Genomic DNA, 22,846 nt, shown 5'->3' with positions numbered 1-22,846 from the left:
TCTCAAAATATGCCCATTATTACCTAAGTGCTGGAATTCAGTTGGTTTGATCAGGTTTGGAACGCGGCAGCGATGAGATCTAGACCTAAGTGGTACTTATGAAAACCAGACTGGAAATCAGCGAGTACCGACCGGTAGTTTGTTTTAGTAAGAGCCGCATTATACCACTTTTAACATGATGGCAGGCCCAGAGCAAACAATGGATGAAACTCTCAATGTGAGCTCAAGACTTTGTCTCCACAAGGACTGTGCAATGGTCACTCCTATCAATGCTGTCATTGACAGAAACATCTGCCACAGGTAAATTGGTGAGGATGAGGTCAAGTACATTCATTCCTCATTTAGTTTAGTTTAGTTTAGTTTAGAGAGACAGCACAGGAACAGACCCTTCGGCCCACCGAGTCTGCACCGACCCCAGCACATTAACACTATCCTACACATACTAAGGACAATTTACACTTATACCAAGGCAATTTACCTACAAACCTGTACGTCTTTAGAGTGGAGGAGGAAATTGGAGGTCTCAAAAAAAACCCTGGCATTCACAGGTAGAATGTACAAACTCCGTGCAGACAGTACCCGTAGTCGGGTTCGAACCTGGGTCTCTGGCGCTGCAAACACTATAAAGCAGCATCTCTACCGCTTCACCACCATGCCGCTCATGTGGCTTTACTCAATGCCTCAAACACAGTCTTTAAGGACTCAGCCAGCTTGTTCCATGTTGTCAATGTTCCAGTTACCAGACCCCCTCTGGTGATGGATGTTGAAATCTTCCCGCCAGACGACATTTTGTCCCCCCTGCTACTTTTGATTCTTTTTCCAAATTTTGTTGAGCAAGTCAAGCAAGTCAGTGGAATGAGGAGAGTAGGTGGTGGTCAGTTCAAAGTTTCTTTGCCTACGTTTCCACTAAAGTTATGCTGCATCATATTGGGTCTGGAATCAATATTGAAGGTTTGCAGAACAACTACAGGAAATCCACTTGATTTAACAAGACACCTGTCATCTCTGAACTTAAGGTTCACTGTCACTCGTAAAATTGACTGAATTAATGGAAACCAGCGGGAAGCTTGATTCTAATTTTAAGGTGGTTACTGAAGCACTAAAAATTTAAGTTATAAACCACACTGTTGTACTGGAAATTACTTTGAACTCCGAAAAATACACACATAAGCAACCTGTCATCTGCCAAATAATGAAGTAAACAAGCAACGTTCATGAGATCAAGGGCAGTTTCGGGGATAATACAGCAAATTCTGGTAATAAAGAACCTGATAAAATTATAATGTATTTGTATAAAGTGGGTTTGTTACTTAATACAGGTGCGCAACCTTTTATCCGAAATTCCAAATAACGAATAGCGGACATTTTTTCGGTCCTTGAAGAAAGGGGACATGACTTGAGAATTAAGGGACAGAAGTTTAGGGGTAACATGAGGGGGAACTTCTTTACTCAGAGAGTGGTGGCTGTGTGGAATGAGCTTCCAGTGAAGGTGGTGGAGGCAGGTTTGTTTTTATCATTTAAAAATAAATTGGATAGTTATATGGACGGGAAAGGAATGGAGGGTTATGGTCTGAGCGCAGGTATATGGGACTAGGGGAGAATACGTGTTCGGCACGGACTAGAAGGGTCGAGATGGCCTGTTTCCGTGCTGTAATTGTTATATGGTTATATGGTTAAAGGTCCTTGAAGACGTTCACCGAGGGCGGCCCATAGAGGTGACAACGGAACCTCCGGTCGGTCCTCGAAGAAAGGGGAACTAAATCCCCATTCATAAAAGAGAAGGTGAGGGTATATTGCGCGGGGGGGTTAATAATTGACAATCTGCTGCTGCCTGCCCGCTGAGTTAAAAAGTTCCCACGGGACACGATACAGAGTGTATCGTGAGTCTTGCATGGGAACTTTTTAACTCAGCGGGCAGGCAGCAGCAGATTGTCGCTCCCTTCAGTTTCACCCCACCTACACCCCTCTGCTTCCCGGCCATGTGTGTGACCCCTTCCCTCCCCTCTCCAGCTCCCCGCCCATTGCACCGGCGCGGGGGCTTTACACTGTCTTCACGTCGGCGATGCCAGCAGGTCAGTGCCAGTCACCGGAGACATCAGGACCAACGGGATACCGACCCCCAGGCCCACTGCAAGCACGGAGATCCCAGAGACCCACAGCCAGCAGCAGCCCAGCCCCGTTCCAACTCCAGAGGAAAACTGCAAACTGGCCGGAGACGTCAGGACCACCAGAAGCCGCTCCCCGATGGGCCGCTACGGCGACAAGTGGCAGTTCGCCCACAGCCCGAGCTGCGCCCCCTCATCGGGACACCGACCCCCAGGCCCACTGCAAGCACGGAGATCCTCGATCAGCAATTCCAGCCCAGCCCCGCTCCAACTCCAGAGGAACACGCTCCCCGTAGGGGCAGAAGCTGATGGTGTGCAAGGTACGTCTTGTTCTTGGGGTGGCGGATGAGGGGGCGCAGCTCGGGCTGTGGGCGAACTGTCACTTGTCGCCGTAGCGGCCCATCGGGGAGCGGATTCCTCTGGAGTTGGAGGCGGAGGGGGGTATTGTGCTGTTTGATCGCCCCCTGCTATCCCAGGGACAGGGAGACACAGCGGCTTTTGAGAATGGTGGGCAATCACTTCCAAAGTTCTGCCCACACAGTCAGTACACCTCTCCTACACTTGTCTCCCGCACTAAGATCATCTCGCAGAGAATGATCCCAGCCTAACCCTCCCTATTCTCTCCTATTCTGCAAGAAAAAACTTCATTGAAGACTCAAACTCGCGATCGAGTAACTGCCGGGATCGAGGCGCAAACTCGCGACCTTGCGGATATGAGCCGAGCACTCTACCACTGAGCCAGCCGTTAAAATCTACGCTAAAAATCTTCCATTCCGAAAGCCGAAAAATTCAGAATTACGAAAAGTGTCTGGTCCCAAGGCTTTCGGATAAAAGGTTGTGCACCTGTAATGATAAAAATGCAATCAATGCAGCATGACCCATGGTATTGCATAGCTTAATGTTTCTTAAAAGCATTTTAAATTATTTATTGTGAATTATAAACCAATACGGAAACAGAAACTTAATTTGTTTTCATATTCTTGCAGAAAATATAAATTAACTAACAATAAATTTACTATTCCGTTCTTTAATTTCAATTCCATTTACAACCAGTTCAAAATATTATTTAATAAAGCCTGGTAATGAAAGCAGTCAGATTTGAACCAGGGTGCCCCTACAGTACAACTCCTCAAGCATAGCATTTCCTCTCTCAGATAATCAAGAGAGTCAAGTCTAGAGTATTTATTGTCATATGTACCGAAATGGAACAATTCTTACTTGCAGCAGCACCACAGTACTCTAGATTATATAATAAACAAAACAAAAATAAGTTCAATTAATTTAAAAAAACAATGTCATGCAAAAAACAAAAGAAAGCCCAAATTTCCTAGTGCAATCAAGGCAGTTTGCAGTTTGAATTTTAGTTAGAGTTTGTCGAGTTCACTAGCCTGTTGGTTGTTGGGAAAGAAACAGTTCCTGAACCTGGATATTCATTGATGGCAGGAGTGAAATGAGAGCAGGGCCATCCGTCTATCTACAAATTTATTAATGTTGTGCATGTTGCGATATTGAAAGTCACCACACCCACATGTTGGGCTGCCTCTAAATCAACCTTGTAGAGTGTGGTATCACATCGTCCAATTCCAAACAAATTCTGCAGAGTTAAGTTTGTATTTGCAAGTGCGCTCATATCTACATTAAAAAAAAGGTTGCTTGTCAAGGACTTGAGATGAGAATCAGTCTCATGCTACTGTTTTGTGGTAGTGCTGAAGACCTTTTGGATACAGCTTCTACTTCTGAAGCACTGCAGTAGTGCTGCAACCCGACCTCCTCCTCCTCCCAACCACTCCACCATCGTCATGAATCAGGAGCTCTCTGTTTCTTGTGGCCACAGAGCAAAGTGAAGTTTGGAAGACATATGAGAGTTATTTATGGATCAGTGTCGTTAATTGAAGCCTCAGCAGGTGGTCAGGCAGTTGCAAAATTGCAAATGTGACAGCTGTTTGAGAAAAGGCAAATTAAGATTGGCAAAATAAACTCTCCACCTTTGTTACCAAATTCTCAAACTTTTTGTCCCCCAAAAAAAAAAAATTGGTTATAGAAAATCACTGGGGGAAGTAAATATATGTTGCCGTAATAATTAAAATATAATGTAATGTACAAAGCAGTGACCATTTGAAAATGTGCTGAGACATTGGTTGGATTAATGGCGGAGTAGACTCGATGAGTTGAATGGCCTAATTTTACTCCTATAACTTGTGAACTCGTGCAAGCCAGGGTTTAGTTTGGCCTCATTTTAAATGCAGGACTCCGAGCTGAAAAACATATCCCTCCCACTGGACCACCTTGTCCCTTTGTGTAGCCAATCATTTTTTAGTTTATTGTTAACTTCTGAAAATACTTTTTCCTTTTTATGTCTTTTTTTTGTATAGTAGGTTCTTTTTATCTCTTTGTTCTGTCATGACTTTCCTTCCCTTTTGAGAACTATTCTTTTCTCTGGAATCACCTTGCCACTAAGAGGCAGTTTGATTTTGACTTTGCATTATCTATGACATTAGCCCTTTTTTTCTTTCCCAGGGAAAAAAAAATCTGTTATATTCTTGTCACTGGTTAATAAAAGCAGCATTACGCAATGATTGAATGAAACATTCAAGAACCTTCAACTCTGAATGTGCTGACCCCCAGAAATAATGTTGTCTTCTGTCTGTGAAATCTCCTGAGGCAATTGCAATGCACTTAATAGCGAGGCAACACAAACAACTGTAACATCACATATCTATTTCCCATGACCTTTGATATCCAAGTTGTGAAGGCATTCTCTCTCTTATGCTGACTGACAGGACATATCTCATTTCTTATCAACTTCCATGGAAAAATTCTGCCCAGTTCTCAATCCACAGAGACATCAGTTTTAAATCTTCAAAAGACTGCCAGGATGGAGGTCGTCATTTTGTGGTAAATGCCAGAATCCCAAAGATAGAATAGCACTTTCTCAAGTGGTGTTTTTTTTAATACGATATATACCATTTTGCAAAATAAAAAATGGAATGGGAAAGGGCCACATAACCCTTGAAGCTCACTCCCTCATTCAATGAAATCAGGGCTGATCCGATTTTGGCCTTGGCTCCACTTTCCTGCGTGTTCTTCATAACCCCTAAAAATGACCGGCAATCCATTTTTGTGAAAGAAAATAGAAAGGCAGAATATTTTTTAAATGGTGTGTGCGAGTGAACGGTGTTCTGAGAGACTAGGGTGTCCTAATGCCCAATGTATTCAAAGTTAGCATGTAGGTGTAGCAAGCAATTAAGACTGGAAAGACCACATTGGCCTTTATTGCCATAAGGTCAAAAGTGATAGGAGCAGAATTAGGCTGTTCCATCAAGCCTACTCCGCATTCAATCATGGCTGATCTATCTCTTCCTTCTAACCCCATTCTCCTGTCTTTCCCCATAACCAGGGCTGCCAACTCTCACACATTGAGCATGAGAGTCACGGAATCTCATATAGATAGGGTGGTAAAGAAAGCTTTTGGTATGCTGGCCTTTATAAATCAGAGCATTGAGTATAGAAGCTGGGATGTAATGTTAAAATTGTACAAGGCATTGGTGAGACCAAATCTGGAGTATGGTGTACAATTTTGGTCGCCCAATTATAGGAAGGATGTCAACAAAATAGAGAGAGTACAGAGGAGATTTACTAGAATGTTGCCTGGGTTTCAACAAATAAGTTACAGAGAAAGGCTGAATAAGTTAGGTCTTTATTCTCTGGAGCGCAGAAGGTTAAGGGGGGACTTGATAGAGGTCTTTAAAATGGTGAGAGGGATAGACAGAGTTGATGTGGACAAGCTTTTCCCTTTGAGAATAGGGAAGATTCAAACAAGAGGACATGACTTCAGAATTAAGGGACAGAAGTTTAGGGGTAACATGAGGGGGAACTTCTTTACTCAGAGAGTGGTAGCGGTGTGGAATGAGCTTCCAGTGGAAGTGGTGGAGGCAGGTTCGTTGGTATCATTTAAAAATAAATTGGATAGGCATATGGATGAGAAGGGAATGGAGGGTTATGGTATGAGTGCAGGCAGGTGGGACTAAGGGAAAATAATTGTTCGGCACGGACTTGTAGGGCCGAGATGGCCTGTTTCCGTGCTGTAATTGTTATATATGGTTATTTCATGAAATTCTCACACTCTCACGCTGATGACAGAAGTTCTCACGCTCAAATAAATATTTTTTTAAATATATAAGTAAATAAATAAAATCACACTCCTCCACACTCACCATGAGAATAGTTTTCTGTCGGCGGGTTTCCCGTAAAGAAAGAACAATTTGATTGGCTTAATCCCATCGCACACTATTTAAAATGGCAATTTAGACAAAAATGCTGGAGAAACTCAGTGGATGAGGCAGCATCCATGTCTGAGTTTGACCCGTCTTCAGACTCAAGCATTTCTCCAGGATTTTTGTCTATCGCTCCATAGATGCTGCCTCACCCGCATTCACATTCCCATGCAGATGGTGTGATAGGTGAGACAGGGCGGTGGTCTCAACACCGACCCCCCCCCCCCCCAACCTCACCCCCGCGAGGCATCGCCCACACCTTCCATCCTCACCTCCAGCGGCTCTGTGTCCATCGGCCACTCTGTCCACACCGTATGAAGTTTTAACCCGGAGCCCGGAGGACCGGGTGAGTGGGGACGTCGATGCCACCTCCAGAGCTGCGGGGACGAATCTCGGGCTAAGGCTCCGCTCAGATGTCCAACCCCCGGGTCATTGACCCTCACCTCGCCCGGACCCCCGGGTCGCCCTCACCCCCGGACCCCTGGCTGGACACAGAGCACCAGGGCCGGCCCGCATTCCCGGGGCGGGAGAGAGGGAAATGCTCCCTTGACATCGCCAAGTCTCTGCTCACTCCCGGTGTAGTCGCCGCTTCAATGACACTTACACTCTCTAACACACACTGACACACACAAGGTTTAAAGGGATATGGGCCAAATGCAGATAAATGGTACTAGTTCAGATGGGGCATCTTGATCTGCATGGACAAGTTGGGATGATGGGCCTGTTTCCATGCTGTAAAATTATGACACTTTGTAGAAAGGGTGAAATTGCTCTGGAGAGGATCCAGGGGCGATTTATGAACATGTTGGCTGGAGTTTTTTTTTCACTTTGAAGAAAGATTTGATAACTGGGATTGTATTCTCTGCAGCAACTGAGGTGAAGAAAAGACTTAGTTGAAGTGAATAATATTATGAGAATGGGACCTGTTTCGTTGAACAAAGAGTGTAGGAAGGAACCACTGATGGTGGTTTAAACTGAAGATAGACACAAAAAGCTGGAATAACTCAGCAGGACAGGCAGCATCTCTGGAGAGAAAGAATAGGTGATGTTTCGGGTCGAGACCTTCAGACTGAAGAGGTTGAAAAACAGCCATAAAACACAATGACTGGAGATGTGTGTTATCCAAGTAAGGGCAGAAATCAGAATCATGTGTTCATCTTTATTGACATGACACCATAATAAATATATTCCAGAAAAAAATAATTTAATGGGGTGGCACGGTGGCGCAGCGGTAGAGTTGCTGCCTTACAACACCACAGACCCAGATTTGATCCTGACTACGGGTGCTGCCTGTACAGTATTTGTACATTCTCCCTTTGACCACATGGGTTTTCTCTGGCTATTCCGGTTTCTCCCACATCCGAAAGAAGTGCAGGTTTGTAAGATAATTGGCTTCTGTAAATTGGCCCTGGCATGTAGGATACAACTGGTGCAGGGTAGATTGCTGGTCAGTGTGGACTTAGTGGGCCGAAGGGCCTGTTTTCATATATATGTTTTACATATAGCTTAATATCATTCAATCATATACGGTTGAATATGTGACATTATTTTCATCTTGTTTCTATAGTCAACGGGTAAGGTTGATTAATTTATTTGTGCAGAACAATGATGGAAGTCTGACTCCTCTTGCCTTGTTTCTATGTTTTTGTTTCTCTATATATATGCATAACAGCATGCATTATAATCTGATTTCCATGCATGAATATACTAAGGTCATTCATGTGCTGCACCTGTTGACCAGAGCCTGGCTCTACTGTGGAATGTAATTAGGAATGTAATTTAGCCTAACCTTATTCATACCTAATCCAATTTGAAGCATAAATGTTGCATTCAAGTTTAAGTTAAAAGACTTGCTACAGTATGCAGCAGATTGCACAATTTCAAGCAGAAAAATGCAAAAGCTCCCTAATTTCTCACTCTCAACTCTCATCCAATGTTGGCAGCCCTGCCATAACCCTGCTGTGTGCCATCTCTTCCTGAGCAAAATCCACAGATGAAAGATGTTCAGCACATTTTCATTGTATTTTGTGCATTAATATGATCATTTAATTTGTTTTATTGGTCCCCACGGTTTTCCTTTTCTGTTCCCTTCACCACCTTATTGCCACTCGCCAATGGATCCCACAGTCACAGTCAAACGTCTACACGTGCCTTTTAAAAACCATGAGCACCATTCCAAACAAAGTGATAAATCCTCCATGTGTAGGAAGGAACTACAGATGATTGTTTACATCAAAGATAGACACAAAATGCTGGAGTAATTCAAGGCCAGGCAGCATCTCTAGAGGAAAGGAGTAGGTGACATTTCGGGTCAAGACCTTCTCTGAAGAGGAATCTCGACCCGAATGTCACCAATTCCTTTTCTCCAGCGATGCTGCCTGACCTGCTGAGTTATTCTAGCATTTTGTGTAAATCCTCCATGATTGCCTTTACATTGCAGCAACAGTTTCATTTGTGAAATTTTTTTTTTTCAAGTAAGGCTTTGAATCTTGTTTTTGTTTTTGTTTTTGTTTTTGTTTTCAATGTTAACGAGAAAAAATCAATTTCTACATATAATACCACTCCCTGGCAGTTCCCCGTTGCCCTGCAAAACCTTTGGAGTAGCAAAACAGATCCCTGTCAAAGATTGCTACTACTTAAACAAGAACATATTTCATTCTATTTGCTATTTAATATATTGTGGTCAGAAGATAAAATAGAAACAAGGGTAAGGTATTGAGCATCACATGCCTGCTCTGTCAGTGAATATGATTACAGTTTATCTTTAACATCCTCACTACTTTCCTGCACTAATGCTATTTCTTTTGAATGTATCAATGGTATTAAAACAAACAGCAAATTTCTGAAGTAGTTACAGATTATGTCAGCCAACATAGCTTTGAAGTTAGAAGAGGCACCGACTCCCATGTCATTGATCGTGTGTAGTCTAGAGGAACAAACTGATGTTTCGGCTCTACAGTGCCTGCCTCTTGATTAGAAAGTAATTGCAGCTGGTTGTAAATTCCTGGTTCCTTTCCTTGAAAAAACACATTACCAAGGTCATAAAACAAAACAGGAAGCATTTAAGATTCTTTCAGTACTTTGAGGTGTGATATCAGAGTTCTGATGATCAAACATAAGTGGAAGTGCTACCAAACTTTAAATGGAAACTGCAATTTGTGTTTTCCTTACCCAATGCAAGTCACAAAGTTAGATCGATTACTCGGGTTTATTCATTGAGATGCAATACAGAAAGGCACTTCAGCCCATTGTGTACATCTATACCAACCCCATTTACTAGCATTAGGTCTATGTCCTTCTATGCCTTGCCTATTCAGATATATGATAAATGCTTCTGAAATTTAATAATTGTATCCTATTCCACCATATAACCATATAACCATATAACAATTACAGCACGGAAACAGGCCATCTCGGCCCTACAAGTCCGTGCCGAACAACTTTTTTCCCTTAGTCCCACCTGCCTGCACTCATACCATAACCCTCCATTCCCTTCTCATCCATATGCCTATCCAATTTATTTTTAAATGATACCAACGAACCTGCCGCCACCACTTCCACTGGAAGCTCATTCCACACCGCTACCACTCTGACTAAAGAAGTTCCCCCTCATGTTACCCCTAAACTTCTGTCCCTTAATTCTGAAGTCATGTCCTCTTGTTTGAATCTTCCCTATTCTCAAAGGGAAAAGCTTGATCACGTCAACTCTGTCTATCCCTCTCATCATTTTAAAGACCTCTATCAAGTCCCCCCTTAACCTTCTGCGCTCCAGAGAATAAAGACCTAACTTATTCAACCTATCTCTGTAACTTAGTTGTTGAAACCCAGGCAACATTCTAGTAAATCTCCTCTGTACTCTCTCTATTTTGTTGACATCCTTCCTATAATTGGGCGACCATCTGCTCTGATAATATGTTCCAGATAACTTTCCAACAATTTTCCACTCTAATGCCTTTAAATCTCATCCTTCTCACCTTAAACCCAAGCCTCTGGTTGTTGGTATCCCTATCACATGACAAATATTTTGATTATCTACGTATACATGCCTCTCATGATCTTATGTGTCTGTATCAGGTCACTCTCCCCACCTCCCTTCTTTGCTTCAGGAAACAAGCACAGCTTGTCATTCTCTCCCCATAACTACGGTCCTCCAATCCAAGTAATATCCCGATGAATCTCCCTCAGCAGCTTTCCCATAATGCAGCATCCAGAATTGAACATGATACTCCATCTGACTTATGTTTGTACAGGTGCAACATAACATCCCAACTCTTGTGTAGGAAGGAACTGCAGATGCTGGTTTACACCAAAGAGAACACAAAATGCTGGAGTAACTCAGCGGGACAAGCAACATCTCTGAAGAAAAGGAATGGGTGATGTTTCGGGTCAAGACCCTTCTTCAGTCTGAAAAAGGGTCTTGACCCAAAAATTCACCCATTTCTTCTCTCCAGAAATGCTACCTGTCCCGCTGAGTTAGTCCAGCATCTTGTATCTATCCCAACTATTACATTCTATGCCCCGACCTATGCCATACGCTGCCTTCACCACTGTATCAAACTTTCTTGCCATTTTCAGGTAACTTGAACTCCAAGGTTCCATTGTTCATCAACATTCCGTAATGCCCTAGTATATGTCCTAGCCCAATTTAACCTACAGGATAGATCACCTTGCACTTGGTGAATTAAATTCCACCTGCCAGCATTCCACCCAGTTTTCTATCTGAACTACATTCTGCTGTGGATAAAGACAATTTTCCTCACTATCCCAGAAGCACCAATTTTTATGACACATGCAAAAGCAGTAATCATACCTCCTACATTCACATCTAAATCATTTATATGTATCACGGCCAAAGATTCCAGTTCTAATTCTTGTGGAGAATTCCAATTCTAAAGTCATCCTTCCACCACTATCCTCTGCCTCCTGTCACCAATTCAATTCAATTCAATTCAACTTTATTGTCATTGCACAAATACAAGTATAGGTACAACGAAATGCAGTTTAGCATCTGGTCATAGTCATAGTGCAAGATAGTAGAAGTAAAAATAAAAATACAAAGTTGGCATACAATAAATGTTTAAAAAAAAATACTGGTTAACAATGTGTGGATTGTGGATGAATTAAAACTGATCCGAGTTCAGCAGTGTAATGGTGTTGTTGAAAAAGCTGTTCCTCAGCCTGCTTGTGCGAGACCTGAGGCTCCTGTACCGCCTCCCTGATGGGAGGAGGGCAAACAGTCCATGGTTAGGGTGAGAGGGGTCCTTGATGATTTTCCCGGCCCGTCTCAGACACCGTTTTCGGTGGAGGGCATCCATGGCAGGGAGCGGGGCACCGATGATGTGCTGAGCGGTTTTCACCACCCGTTGCAGTGCCTTCCTGTCAGCTGCGGTGCCTGACCTGCTCAGTTACTCCATACTTTGTGCATTAACTAACATCTGCACAGCTGCTGTACCATACCGTGAAGCAGGTGGTCAGGATGCTTTCGATGGTACAGCGGTAAAAGTTGGACAGGATCTGGGGGGACAGGTGAGCTTTCTTGAGCCTCCTCAGAAAGTAAAGGCGCTGCTGCGGGACTTAATGCCTTGCCACATGCGTCTGGGGTCGGAGTTGTTATGAAAATGCTCCTCGATCTGCGTTTGTATTTGAGTTTAGCGTTCCTGATTCCCTTTTTCAGGTTGGCCCTGGATGAGCTGTATCCCTCAGCGTCGCCAGATCTAAAAGCAGCATCGCGAGCCTTCAGCAAGAGTCTGACCTCTCTGCTCATCCACGGCTTCTGATTAGGGAAGGTGCAGACCTGATTAGTTGTCGGTGCAGACCTAATTATCCATTTTGCTTTTGCTACCATGTGCCTTAACCTTCTGGACGTGCCTACCATGTGGGACATTATCAAATGGCTTGCTCAAGACTACATAGACAATATTTAACCACCAGCCTTTATGGGTTGTCTTAGTTATCTCCTCAAAAACTCAGACTATTGAGATGGGAATTCCCCTGCACATAGCTATGCTGACTGTCCCTGACAATCTTGAAAAGCAGATCCTGCCTTTCCAAATTCTAGGAATGCTTTTTCTTAGACATTTTCCCATTAACGTACCTACCACCAAAGTAAGGCACGCCAGCCTGTAGTTTCCTGGCTTATCCCCGCTTCCGTTCTTAAGTAACATTAGTCGATAGCTGACCAGTGGCCAAATAAGATACAAACATTTCCATCAGGCCCCAGCTGTCCCTACCCTTGCTTCCCACAGCATTTAGGGAAGAAACTCATTTGGCTATAGAGATTCATCAACCATTATGTGTTCCAATATATCGAACACCTCCTCCTTCATGCTTTAGACTACCAATTTCCCTCTACCCCACATCCACTGGCTCCACGTAAAGATTATCACTTTGGTCTCTGAAGAGACCCAATCTCTCCCTGGCTTCCCTCTTGATTCTTACATACCTGTGAAATGTCCTGATATTATCTTTCATCTTTCCTGCCAATTTCATGGCTCCTTATTGGCCTCTTAATTTTTCTAAATTCTTTCCCAGAACCTCAATATACCACACAAGGTTCCTTTGATTTAATTTTTGTACATCAGTCACACATTTTTCTCCCCTGAATATCTTCTCTTCAATATCTTTTGTCTTCCAAAAATCCATAATCCTGCCACCTTTGTCTTTCACCATTATCAGAGCATCCTGGCATGATCTCCTCCTAATACTTTGAAAAGACTCCAATGTTTTAGATGTTGTTTCACCCACAGGCATTGGGGGCCTAGTTTACTTCTCCCAGCTTCTGCCTTATGCTATTGAAATAAGCATTCCCCCAATTTAAGACCTTGACTTGATGACCAATCTTATCTGTTTCCAGCACAGTCCTGAAACGTGCAGAATTATGGCCCCTGTACCCAAAGTGTTCACCAACAATATTTCCACCACCTGCACAGTTTTATTTGCCAGGATGAGGCCGAGTACACCTCTACCCTCGAGGTTTTGTCCCCCCCTCCCCACCCCCCTTGTATCCAACAGCTCCACCAAAACCTCTCTTGCACTGTTGAATCAGCCTCTGCATAATAGGAGATATTTTGGGGATGAAATAATTGATTCTCCGACTCCCTCTTTCAAGTCACTTTATTAAAACGTCCTTTGCTACTGTTGAATTGGCTGGAAGAGCTTTTAGCTCACCTCATATCCAGCAGGAACAGTTAAAATATGTTTAATTTCTAAAATCTACCATCCCAATTGTTCCCTGTTTGCTTTTGTTTAATATAAAGCTATTTTACCTGTTTGAGACACGCCAAACTCAGATGATTGGAGACTAATTAATACATGCATATTGTGCCTCCAGTGATAATTAGAACTCCAATGGCCTTCTGAGCAGAACTTTAAAGTAAATAAGAACCTTCCTTAATTGCACTCAATAGTCAATCAAGATGAGGTGCTTCATCCCCCAGATTTTGAACTCTCACCTTGCAGTGGGAGAATGCTGCAGCAAGTCCATTAACCGATGGCTTAGCTCTGCAGGAGTTCATGACTTATTGCCAGCCTCTTAAATATCAGCTGTCAAAATTCACCCCACAGGGGGACTAGCTGTGGCTGGCCCCAATTACTTACCATATTCTGAATCACTGATAACAGCGCTCTGTCTCTCAGATGGCTTTTATCAATGCATGTCAATGAGGAAGGGTAGAAGCAAAATTATTATTTTATTCTTACTGTCAGGCTGATTGGGATTAATCTATGAGCTATTTCTAGTCTGCTACTTGTGCACATTGTCCAGCCTCTGCCATCTGTCAGTTCCCCTGCTTCACTCAATTGGCCTGAAGTGGCTGACTGATAAAGAAAATATAGCACTTAAGTGGATGGGAATTGATGTTCACCATCCAAACAATTTCCCTGAGTACTTGCGCTCCTGATTTGCTGATGAGGGAGAACTGTTTTGCTGTTTAAGTCCACATTTTCTGGCTATATTATAGATCACTATCACCATATCATGTAGTAAAGCGGCTTTTTCATGGGGCGACTTGACGCAAGAGTTAACCAGAGTTTAACATCGTGGGAACCTCGTGCGATAACAGTACGGCATTCGTGGACCACCGTGGACCACCGTAGCGCTAACGGCAGGTAATCGTGTAACTTGGTGACTCGGGAGAAAATTCAAGCAAGTTTGAATTTCTCCAAGAGTGAATTGTACACTTGTGGTTGAGCATTGCAACATTATATGAACGTAGTGGCCAGTGCGATATCCGTGCGATATCCGTAATAACTCTTGCGGTTACCGTGGGAACTCCTGCGAACGGTGAACCCGGAAGCTGGACAGAGGGGACAGAAGGTGAGTAAAAATTGTCTTCTGTGGGATTGAATTTAAAAAATAAAGATTTGCATCCGCATATGGACATCAACTTATTCATGAGTTATGTTAATGAGATTCAAGAAAATAACTATAATCTTTAAAAGGGACTTTAAAAGGGACTTTACTGAAAGGTCCCGCATTTTTATGGTCCGTGAGAAATTTTTCACATGTACTTCTTTGAGAGATACAGCTCGGAGTCCTCGCCGACTAGCGATCGATGCCTTTCCGAAGCAGGGTCTGGAACGCTACCAATCAATGTTCTCCAGAGACCCGTGTAAGGAGTGAACTGCACATGCTGGTTTAAACCGAATACAGACACAAAAAGCTGGAGTAATTCAGCGAGTCAAGCAGCATCTCTGGAGAAAAATAGCTGATGTTTCGGGACGAGACACATCTTCAGACTCAATTCCGATTAGGATGTCTGAAGAAGGGTTCCGATTCGAATCGCCACCTATTCTTTTTCTCCAGAGATGCTGCCTGACCTGCTGACTTACTCCAGCTTTTTATGTTTTTCTTCCCAGATCTGACTTACCTGCTGAGTTACACCAACATTTTGTGTCCTTTTGTGCATATTAACCAGCATCTGCAGTTCCTTTAGACATTACCTAACTTCAGATTTTAGAGATATAGCGCGGAAACAGGCCCTTCGGCCCACCGAGTCCGCGCCGACCACCTATTCTTATCCGGCTTCAGAACGGTTCTTCCTTCCATTCGTTTGGGCACTGACCCGACTTACCAACCTACCTCAATGCGGACATTGGACTTTTTCCCTCTGGAACTGTCCTGAAAACATATATTCTGAACTCTGGTATTTTCCTCTTCGCTCTACCTGGTGTTCTTGTGCATGTGTCGGAAGGAACAGCAGATGCCGGTTTAAAGAGAATGCTGGAGTAACTCGACGGTTCAAAATGCTGGAGTAACTCAACGGGACATGCAGCATCTCTAAAGAGAAGGAACGGGTGACGTTTCGGGTCGAGGCCCTTCTTCAGACTGTACGTGGCTTGGTTATATTCATGTATAGCATTATCTGATATGATTGTATAGCACGCAAACAAAAGTTTATTCCCTGCATAGAATCATACAGCGTAGAAACAGGCCCTTTGACCCAACTTGCCCACACCGACCAATATGTCCCATCTACACTAGTCCCACTTGCCCGCGTTTGGCCCATAACCATCTAAACCTATCCTATCCATGCTTCAGTCTAATGCGTCTTAAACATTGCGACAGTACCTGCCTCAACCTTAACGGATAGCTCATTCCATACACCCACCACCCTTTGCGTAAAATAGTTACCCCTTAGGCTCTCATTAAATCATTCCCCCCGAACCTAAACCTGTATCTGCTGGTTCTCGATATGAGACAATAATAACAAACCAAAGCGAGTTAGGACATCAACGGGGAGATCCTGGATAAAACCAAGGTAGCCACAAAATGGAGGAACTCAGCGCAACAGGCAGCATCTCTGGGGAGAAGGAATGGGTGACATTTCGGGTCGAGACCCTTCTGATATGCTGCCTGTTGTGTCTATCTTCGTTTTAATCCAGCATCTGCAGTTCCTTCCTGGCCGAACCCGATTGAAAGATGAGAGGCTGGGCGATAGAGCACTGGGTGTGACAAGGATCAGGCTTCAGTAAGCAAAGTAAAGAGAGGTGGCAACGTTATGGAAATGAAGCGGGTAATCCGAGTGATGGCGAGACGGTATCCTCTAATGTGTCGGAAAGAACTGTAGATGTTGGTTTTACGAGGAACTGCAGATGCAGGAATCACGAGCAAAACAGAGCGTAGGACGAGCCTGACCCTTTGAGTTCCTCCATCACTTTGTGTTGAAGTCAGGTCTGGACATTGCTTGGCTCAGTCTCAGGCGCCGGCTAACTAGGAAGGTCGAGTCAAAGTCCAGCACTAACACTCAAGAAATAACGTTTGCGGCCTGATGTTCCCAATATTTAATTAAAATCATTAATAAAGTAAATAAATAGATTCCGGTCTAATCAGTATCTACGGGATTGGACAGGCTAGATGCAGGAAGAATGTTCCCGATGTTGGGGGAGTCCAGAACCAGGGTCCCAGTTTTACAGTCTACCGTGGGAACTATTTAACTCAGTAAAGTAAAGTAAAGTAAAGTAAAGTAGCCTTTATTGTCATATCAGCGCACAGGCAGCAGTTGATTGTTGCTCTATTCAGTTTCCCAGGGGGTCGGGACGGGACTGGAGTTGGGAGGGAAAGGTGGGGGAGTCGAGGGAGAGGAGGGGGAGACAGATGGGGGTGTCTTCATTTACTGGCGGGTGTCTGTCACTGAAACAGGCAGGTGAGATTTCACATCCACCTTGTGTGTGCCTCTCTCTCTCTCTCCCTCCCTCCCTCTTACACAGGCTGAGAGACTCTGCCTCTGTGAGTGTACGTCTCTTTCTCCCCCTCTCCTACACACTGTGCTCAGTCCATCTGTGTCTCCCACATACACAGTAAAACATGTCTCCAAATGAGCCAATTCAACCAAGGGAGGATATTTATAGTGTGTGAAAAAAAAGTGACATCATTTGTGCCACGTGATGATTTAACAACACTTCACAATGTTCATTCAAGATTTAACGGGAAAGCTCGGGAGACGGACAAGTCACTCGCACAAATAACAGAAATGCCGAGTACCGTGGGAACTCTTTATCTACCCCCCGTTATATCGTGTGATATCGTGCTAGACTACGACCACTTCACTCTGGTTACATCTTGCGTCAAGTCGCCCCGTGAAAAAGCCGCATAATGGAGCAATCCCATAGTACATAATGTGAAACGAGAGTTCCTGCAATTTCCAGAAATTTGAAATATGAACAGAACGTCTGAGAAATACTCAGGGAGAAGAGTTAAATGTTTCAAGTTTTATTAGAAATGGAAAAAGATATGTTCTAATAGATTCTAAACAAGAAATAGAAAGAGAGGAGAGAGAAAAGGAAAAAATGTGTGAGAGTTCAAAGCAGGAAATTGTTGAATGAGTAAGTTATTAGCAGCATCTGTTGATTGAAAAATTGGGCGCTGTGATTGCAACATTATTTATCTGAATCCTGAGAATTATAATGTGCTTAATTGAAGGACATAATGTCTCACAAGCTTTCATTAAACCATATGAATGGTGTGAAAGACCAAAATAGATTGGATGTCAAGAACCAGGCAGTAAATTACATCAAATCTGTGAACTGATCACAGGAGTTCAGCAAAGTGACCAATATATAACCATATAACCATATAACAATTACAGCACGGAAACAGGCCATCTCGACCCTTCTAGTCCGTGCCGAACATGTATTCTCCCCTAGTCCCATATACCTGCGCTCAGACCATAACCCTCCATTCCTTTCCCGTCCATATAACTATCCAATTTATTTTTAAATGATAAAAACGAACCTGCCTCCACCACCTTCACTGGAAGCTCATTCCACACAGCCACCACTCTCTGAGTAAAGAAGTTCCCCCTCATGTTACCCCTAAACTTCTGTCCCTTAATTCTCAAGTCATGTCCCCTTGTTTGAATCTTCCCTACTCTCAGTGGGAAAAGCTTATCCACGTCAACTCTGTCTATCCCTCTCATCATTTTAAAGACCTCTATCAAGTCCCCCCTTAACCTTCTGCGCTCCAAAGAATAAAGCCCTAACTTGTTCAACCTTTCTCTGTAACTTAGTTGCTGAAACCCAGGCAACATTCTAGTAAATCTCCTCTGTACTCTCTCTATTTTGTTGACATCCTTCCTATAATTAGGCGACCAAAATTGTACACCATACACCAGAATTGGCCTCACCAATGCCTTGTACAATTTTAACATTACATCCCAACTTCTATACTCAATGCTCTGATTTATAAAGGCCAGCACACCAAAAGCTTTCTTTACCACCCTATCTACATGAGATTCCACTTTCAGGGAACTGTGCACAGTTATTCCCCGATCCCTCTGTTCACCTGCATTCTTCAATTCCCTACCATTTACCGTGTACTTCCTATTTTGATTTGTCCTGCCAAGATGCAGCACCTCACACTTATCAGCATTAAACTCCATCTGCCATCTTTCAGCCCACTCTTCCAACTGGCATAAATCTCTCTGTAGACTTTGAAAATCTACTTCATTATCCACAACCCCACCTATCTTAGTATCATCTGCATACTTACTAATCCAATTTACCACACCATCATCCAGATCATTGATGTACATGACAAACAACAGTGGACCCAACACAGATCCCTGTGGCACCCCACTAGTCACTGGCCTCCAACCTGACAAACAACCATCCACCATTACTCTCTGGCATCTCCCATTCAGCCACTGTTGAATCCATCTTGTTACTCCACCATTAATACCCAACAATTGAACCTTAGAATAGAAATAGAATAGAAATAATTTTATTGCCACACAACCAAGGTCGGTGGTATTTAGGTTGCCAGCAGCTGTACAATAATAAAGAACAAAACCTTCTTAACCAACCTTCCGTGAGGAACCTTGTCAAAGGCCTTACTGAAGTCCATATATACAACATCCACTGCTTTACCCTCATCAATTTCCCGAGCAACCTCTTCAAAAAATTCAAGAAGATTAGTCAAACATGACCTTCCAGGCACAAATCCATGTTGACTTTTCCTAATCAGACCCTGTTTATCCAGATGCTTATATATATTATCTCTAAGTATCCTTTCCATTAATTTGCCCACCACTGACCTCCCCATTGAAGAGAAGGCTACGTCTGAATAGCAAATACTGAATTCAAACTAATACAAATTATTGCACCTGACTGCAGTGCTTGCGACCCTGCATGGTACCAAAGGGAGGATGTTTTAAAGCTTGTGATGAGATGGGATAATGCTATAGAAGAGCGGTTGTGGGGGTTGTTAGTTGTTGATGGATGGTGTTGCAAAGGGTATGGTCACATCAGCATGATATATACACAATTATATATATTACCCTTCTAGTATACATGATTATGTTAACATGACCCATTTCAGAAATGGGCCATCAGTGAGTTACTGTAGGTAATCTACTGGTTATGGTTCTGGACCAGCAACCAGAGGTTTGAGGTTGAAATTGATTGACCATGACCACGATGAGTCATACAGCCTGGAAACAGGCCCTTCAGTCAAATGTAACCATGTCGACCAATATGCCCCATCTGAACAGATCCCATTTTTACACATTTTATCTGTCTCTCTAAAGCTTCCCTTTCCACGTACCTGTCCAAATACCTTTCAAATGTTATTGTACCCACCTCTACCACTATTTCTGATAGTTTGTTCCATATTTGTGCCACCTTCTCATGTTAAACCAATGCCATCTAGTTCTTTATTCCTCGACATTAGAAAAAAAGACTGCATCTACCCTATTGATGTTCCTCATGATTTTATGTACCTCTAATGTTCAGCTCTCGGTCTCCTGTACTCAAAGGAATAAAGCCCTAGCCTGTCCAACCTTTCCCTACAGCTCAGGCCTATGAGCCTGGCAGTATCCTCACTGTCATCTTCACTGCAATGATTCCTGTGTGTAGTGACATCCTCCCGCTTGTAGGGTCACCTGTATATTGTCTGAGGAAACTATCTTGAATTAACTTGACAAATGCTAGCCCATTTAAGCCCTTGGCACTATGGCAGTACCAGTTTATATTAGGCAGCTGAAATCCCCTATTATGACAACTCTTTTATTCTTGCAGCTTTCTGCAATCTCCCAGCGTATATGATCCTCTAATTCCCGTTGACTATTTGGGTGTCTATCGTACAATCCTGACAAGGTGACCATCCCCTTTTAATTTCCCATACAGCTTGTGAAACTGAATTTACTTCTGGTAATTTTATGCTGACAATTAAAAATGTTATTAAAGATACCTTGATGTGATTTATACCATATAGTTGAATCTTAATTGATGCAAGGTAGCCAAGGATGGCAAAATCAACATTATCTCTGGTGCTCGTATTCCAAGAAAATCATTAGCTTTGATTTCCATTGTCTTTTTGTGTAATGTGTTGTGTCCATTGTTAGTTCTAATGAAGGTCTACTTTTCTCCCATTAGATATTACTTTTGGCAGATGGGAACTCTGAGAGCTTCTTGTACCAGACACTGCCGTTCCTGTCTACGCTGGAATTGAAAGATGGCAAAGCTACAGCCTACATTTGTCAGAACTTCAGCTGCTCTCTACCGGTTACTACAGCCGCCGAGCTCAAAACTTTACTCATTAAATAATGTGACAGTAAATCAGCAAAAAAAAAAGTATGGAGCAACCGCTTGCTATAAATTCCTGTGAATATGGTATGTTTACGCTCTGCTTACTCTTGAATGTAATATTTTGTTAATGCAGAGATGATCTTAATGTGGGAAGAGTTTAGTGTGATAGCATAAAGCATCTCATGTCACCAATACTCATTTTTATTTTATCCTTACAATATTTCATGGAGCTGATAATTGAGCAACTTGGCAGAGCTAATCTTTAGAAAGATATATGCAAGTATAACTTGGCCTGCTTGTATTTGAGGGAGTGCTGGAGGTGCCATATTATGCATGGGCTGTTAAATGCACTCATTATCTTCCCTCAGAATGAGTGTAAAAGATCACATGAGATTATTTCAATGAAAAATAGGGAGTTCTCCCAACATTAATCTGTTATCCAATATTAAAAAAAGATTGTATATGGAGTTGTATCATCATTGTATATGGAGCTTGCCATGTGCAATTTGTCTCTCCATGCTAGTGCCTGCAGACCAAATATACATCAGTGGATTTAAAGTGCCTTGAGCTGCCCTGAGATTGCAAAAGTGCTTTACCATCCTAGAAGCCGGTACAATAGCCCATGGCAGACATATTTTCCACTCTTTCAACATGGTTCTCCAAGCTGAATCCCATCTGTAGCAGTGATGCACATTCCACCAGAACTCCCTGAGGCACATCCACCCATGAAGCAAGAAATATTCTCTGCCCCGTGTGAAAAAAATGTAGATTTCCTCAAACTATTTCCATTTTCTCTTACTCAACGCCACAGTTAGTGTGTAACTTGGATTGTCGGTCGCGATTCTTCTTCCATTTGCACAGTGCTCCAATCCCTGGCACCATCATTATTCTCCTTGGTCAGCACTGAAGATAATGAATATATGAATTACAACGCGGGGACCCAGAGCACATCCCCACTGATTCTTCCTGTGGATGTAAATTGAACATCAAATTCAAATGCCTCGTTAGTGGAGAATGACTTTTCTTTTAAATTGTTGGGTCAATGTAATGTATCTCTCATGATTTCCAAAACTGAAACAAACTCGAGGGTGGTGATTAAAGCAATGAACAATGTAATGCCTTTGAAAAGAACAATTGCCCTAAGATGAGCTGCAAATAAACACAATTTCCCTGTGGATTTTCTCTGTTGATTTCTTTGGAATTAGTGAATTTCCTTTCTGACATTATCTGTAAGGTATTTCACAACTACGTTGATAACTTTTGATTCTTTAAATGCCTGCAAAAGTACTCCTGACAGATGAGGTATGTTAATCGATTAAGCAGCTGTCTGAGGCTGAATCTTTTTCTCCTTCATTAACGCACATCAATTATCTATATTTTACTCATTTACCATTAATACATCCGGTTTTCGTAACAAATACAACTCTTTAGGGAATGGAAGGGACAGCTCGTTACCCATTATTGGACTGGTAATCCTTTGAACTTCAATTCCTGTCTCACCATGGCATGTTAAGAATTTCAATTCCTTTCAAACTATCTAGAATTAAAAGGTTAGTATTGGTCAAAGTGTGCGTGAAGATGGCAGACTGATGCATAAAATTAACCGATTCACTCATTCAGGAAGGAAACTTACCATCTATAATCCCACCCAGAGAGTTGTGAATCTGTAGAATTCTCTGCCTCAGAAGGCAGGAGGCCAATTCTCAGGATGCTTTCAAGAGAGAGTTAAGGGCCTGTCCCACTTGGCGATTTTTTAGGCGACTGCCGGCGACTGTCATAGTTGTAGCAGGTCGCCGAAAAACCGGTGACTGGACTAATAGGCCTGTCCCACTTAGACGATTTTCTAGGTGACCTCCAGCGACTATGACAATGGAGTTCACTGAAATCAGCACCTGGCGACAACCTACGCCATCCTGGCGACAACCTACGACAGCATCTACGTCA

General features: G+C 42.9%; 1 protein-coding gene across 1 annotated transcript in view; it reads left to right on the top strand.

Annotated features, from left to right (window-relative positions):
• Window positions 1-22,079, top strand: part of spata20 (spermatogenesis associated 20) — a 288,180-nt gene extending 266,101 nt beyond the window's left edge. Inside the window, exon 16 of the mRNA XM_033044507.1 lies at window positions 20,750-22,079. Within this exon, the coding sequence (XP_032900398.1) occupies window positions 20,750-20,920 (171 nt within the window). The 3' untranslated portion in view covers window positions 20,921-22,079. The remainder of the gene's footprint in view (window positions 1-20,749) is intronic.
• Window positions 22,080-22,846: the final 767 nt, after the last annotated feature.

This window comes from Amblyraja radiata, chromosome 26 (assembly GCF_010909765.2).
Source record: "Amblyraja radiata isolate CabotCenter1 chromosome 26, sAmbRad1.1.pri, whole genome shotgun sequence".
In the NCBI taxonomy this organism is placed as follows: Eukaryota; Metazoa; Chordata; class Chondrichthyes; order Rajiformes; family Rajidae; genus Amblyraja; species Amblyraja radiata.
Note: the sequence above shows the minus strand (reverse complement) of the source record. Positions and strands in the feature narration are given on the sequence as shown.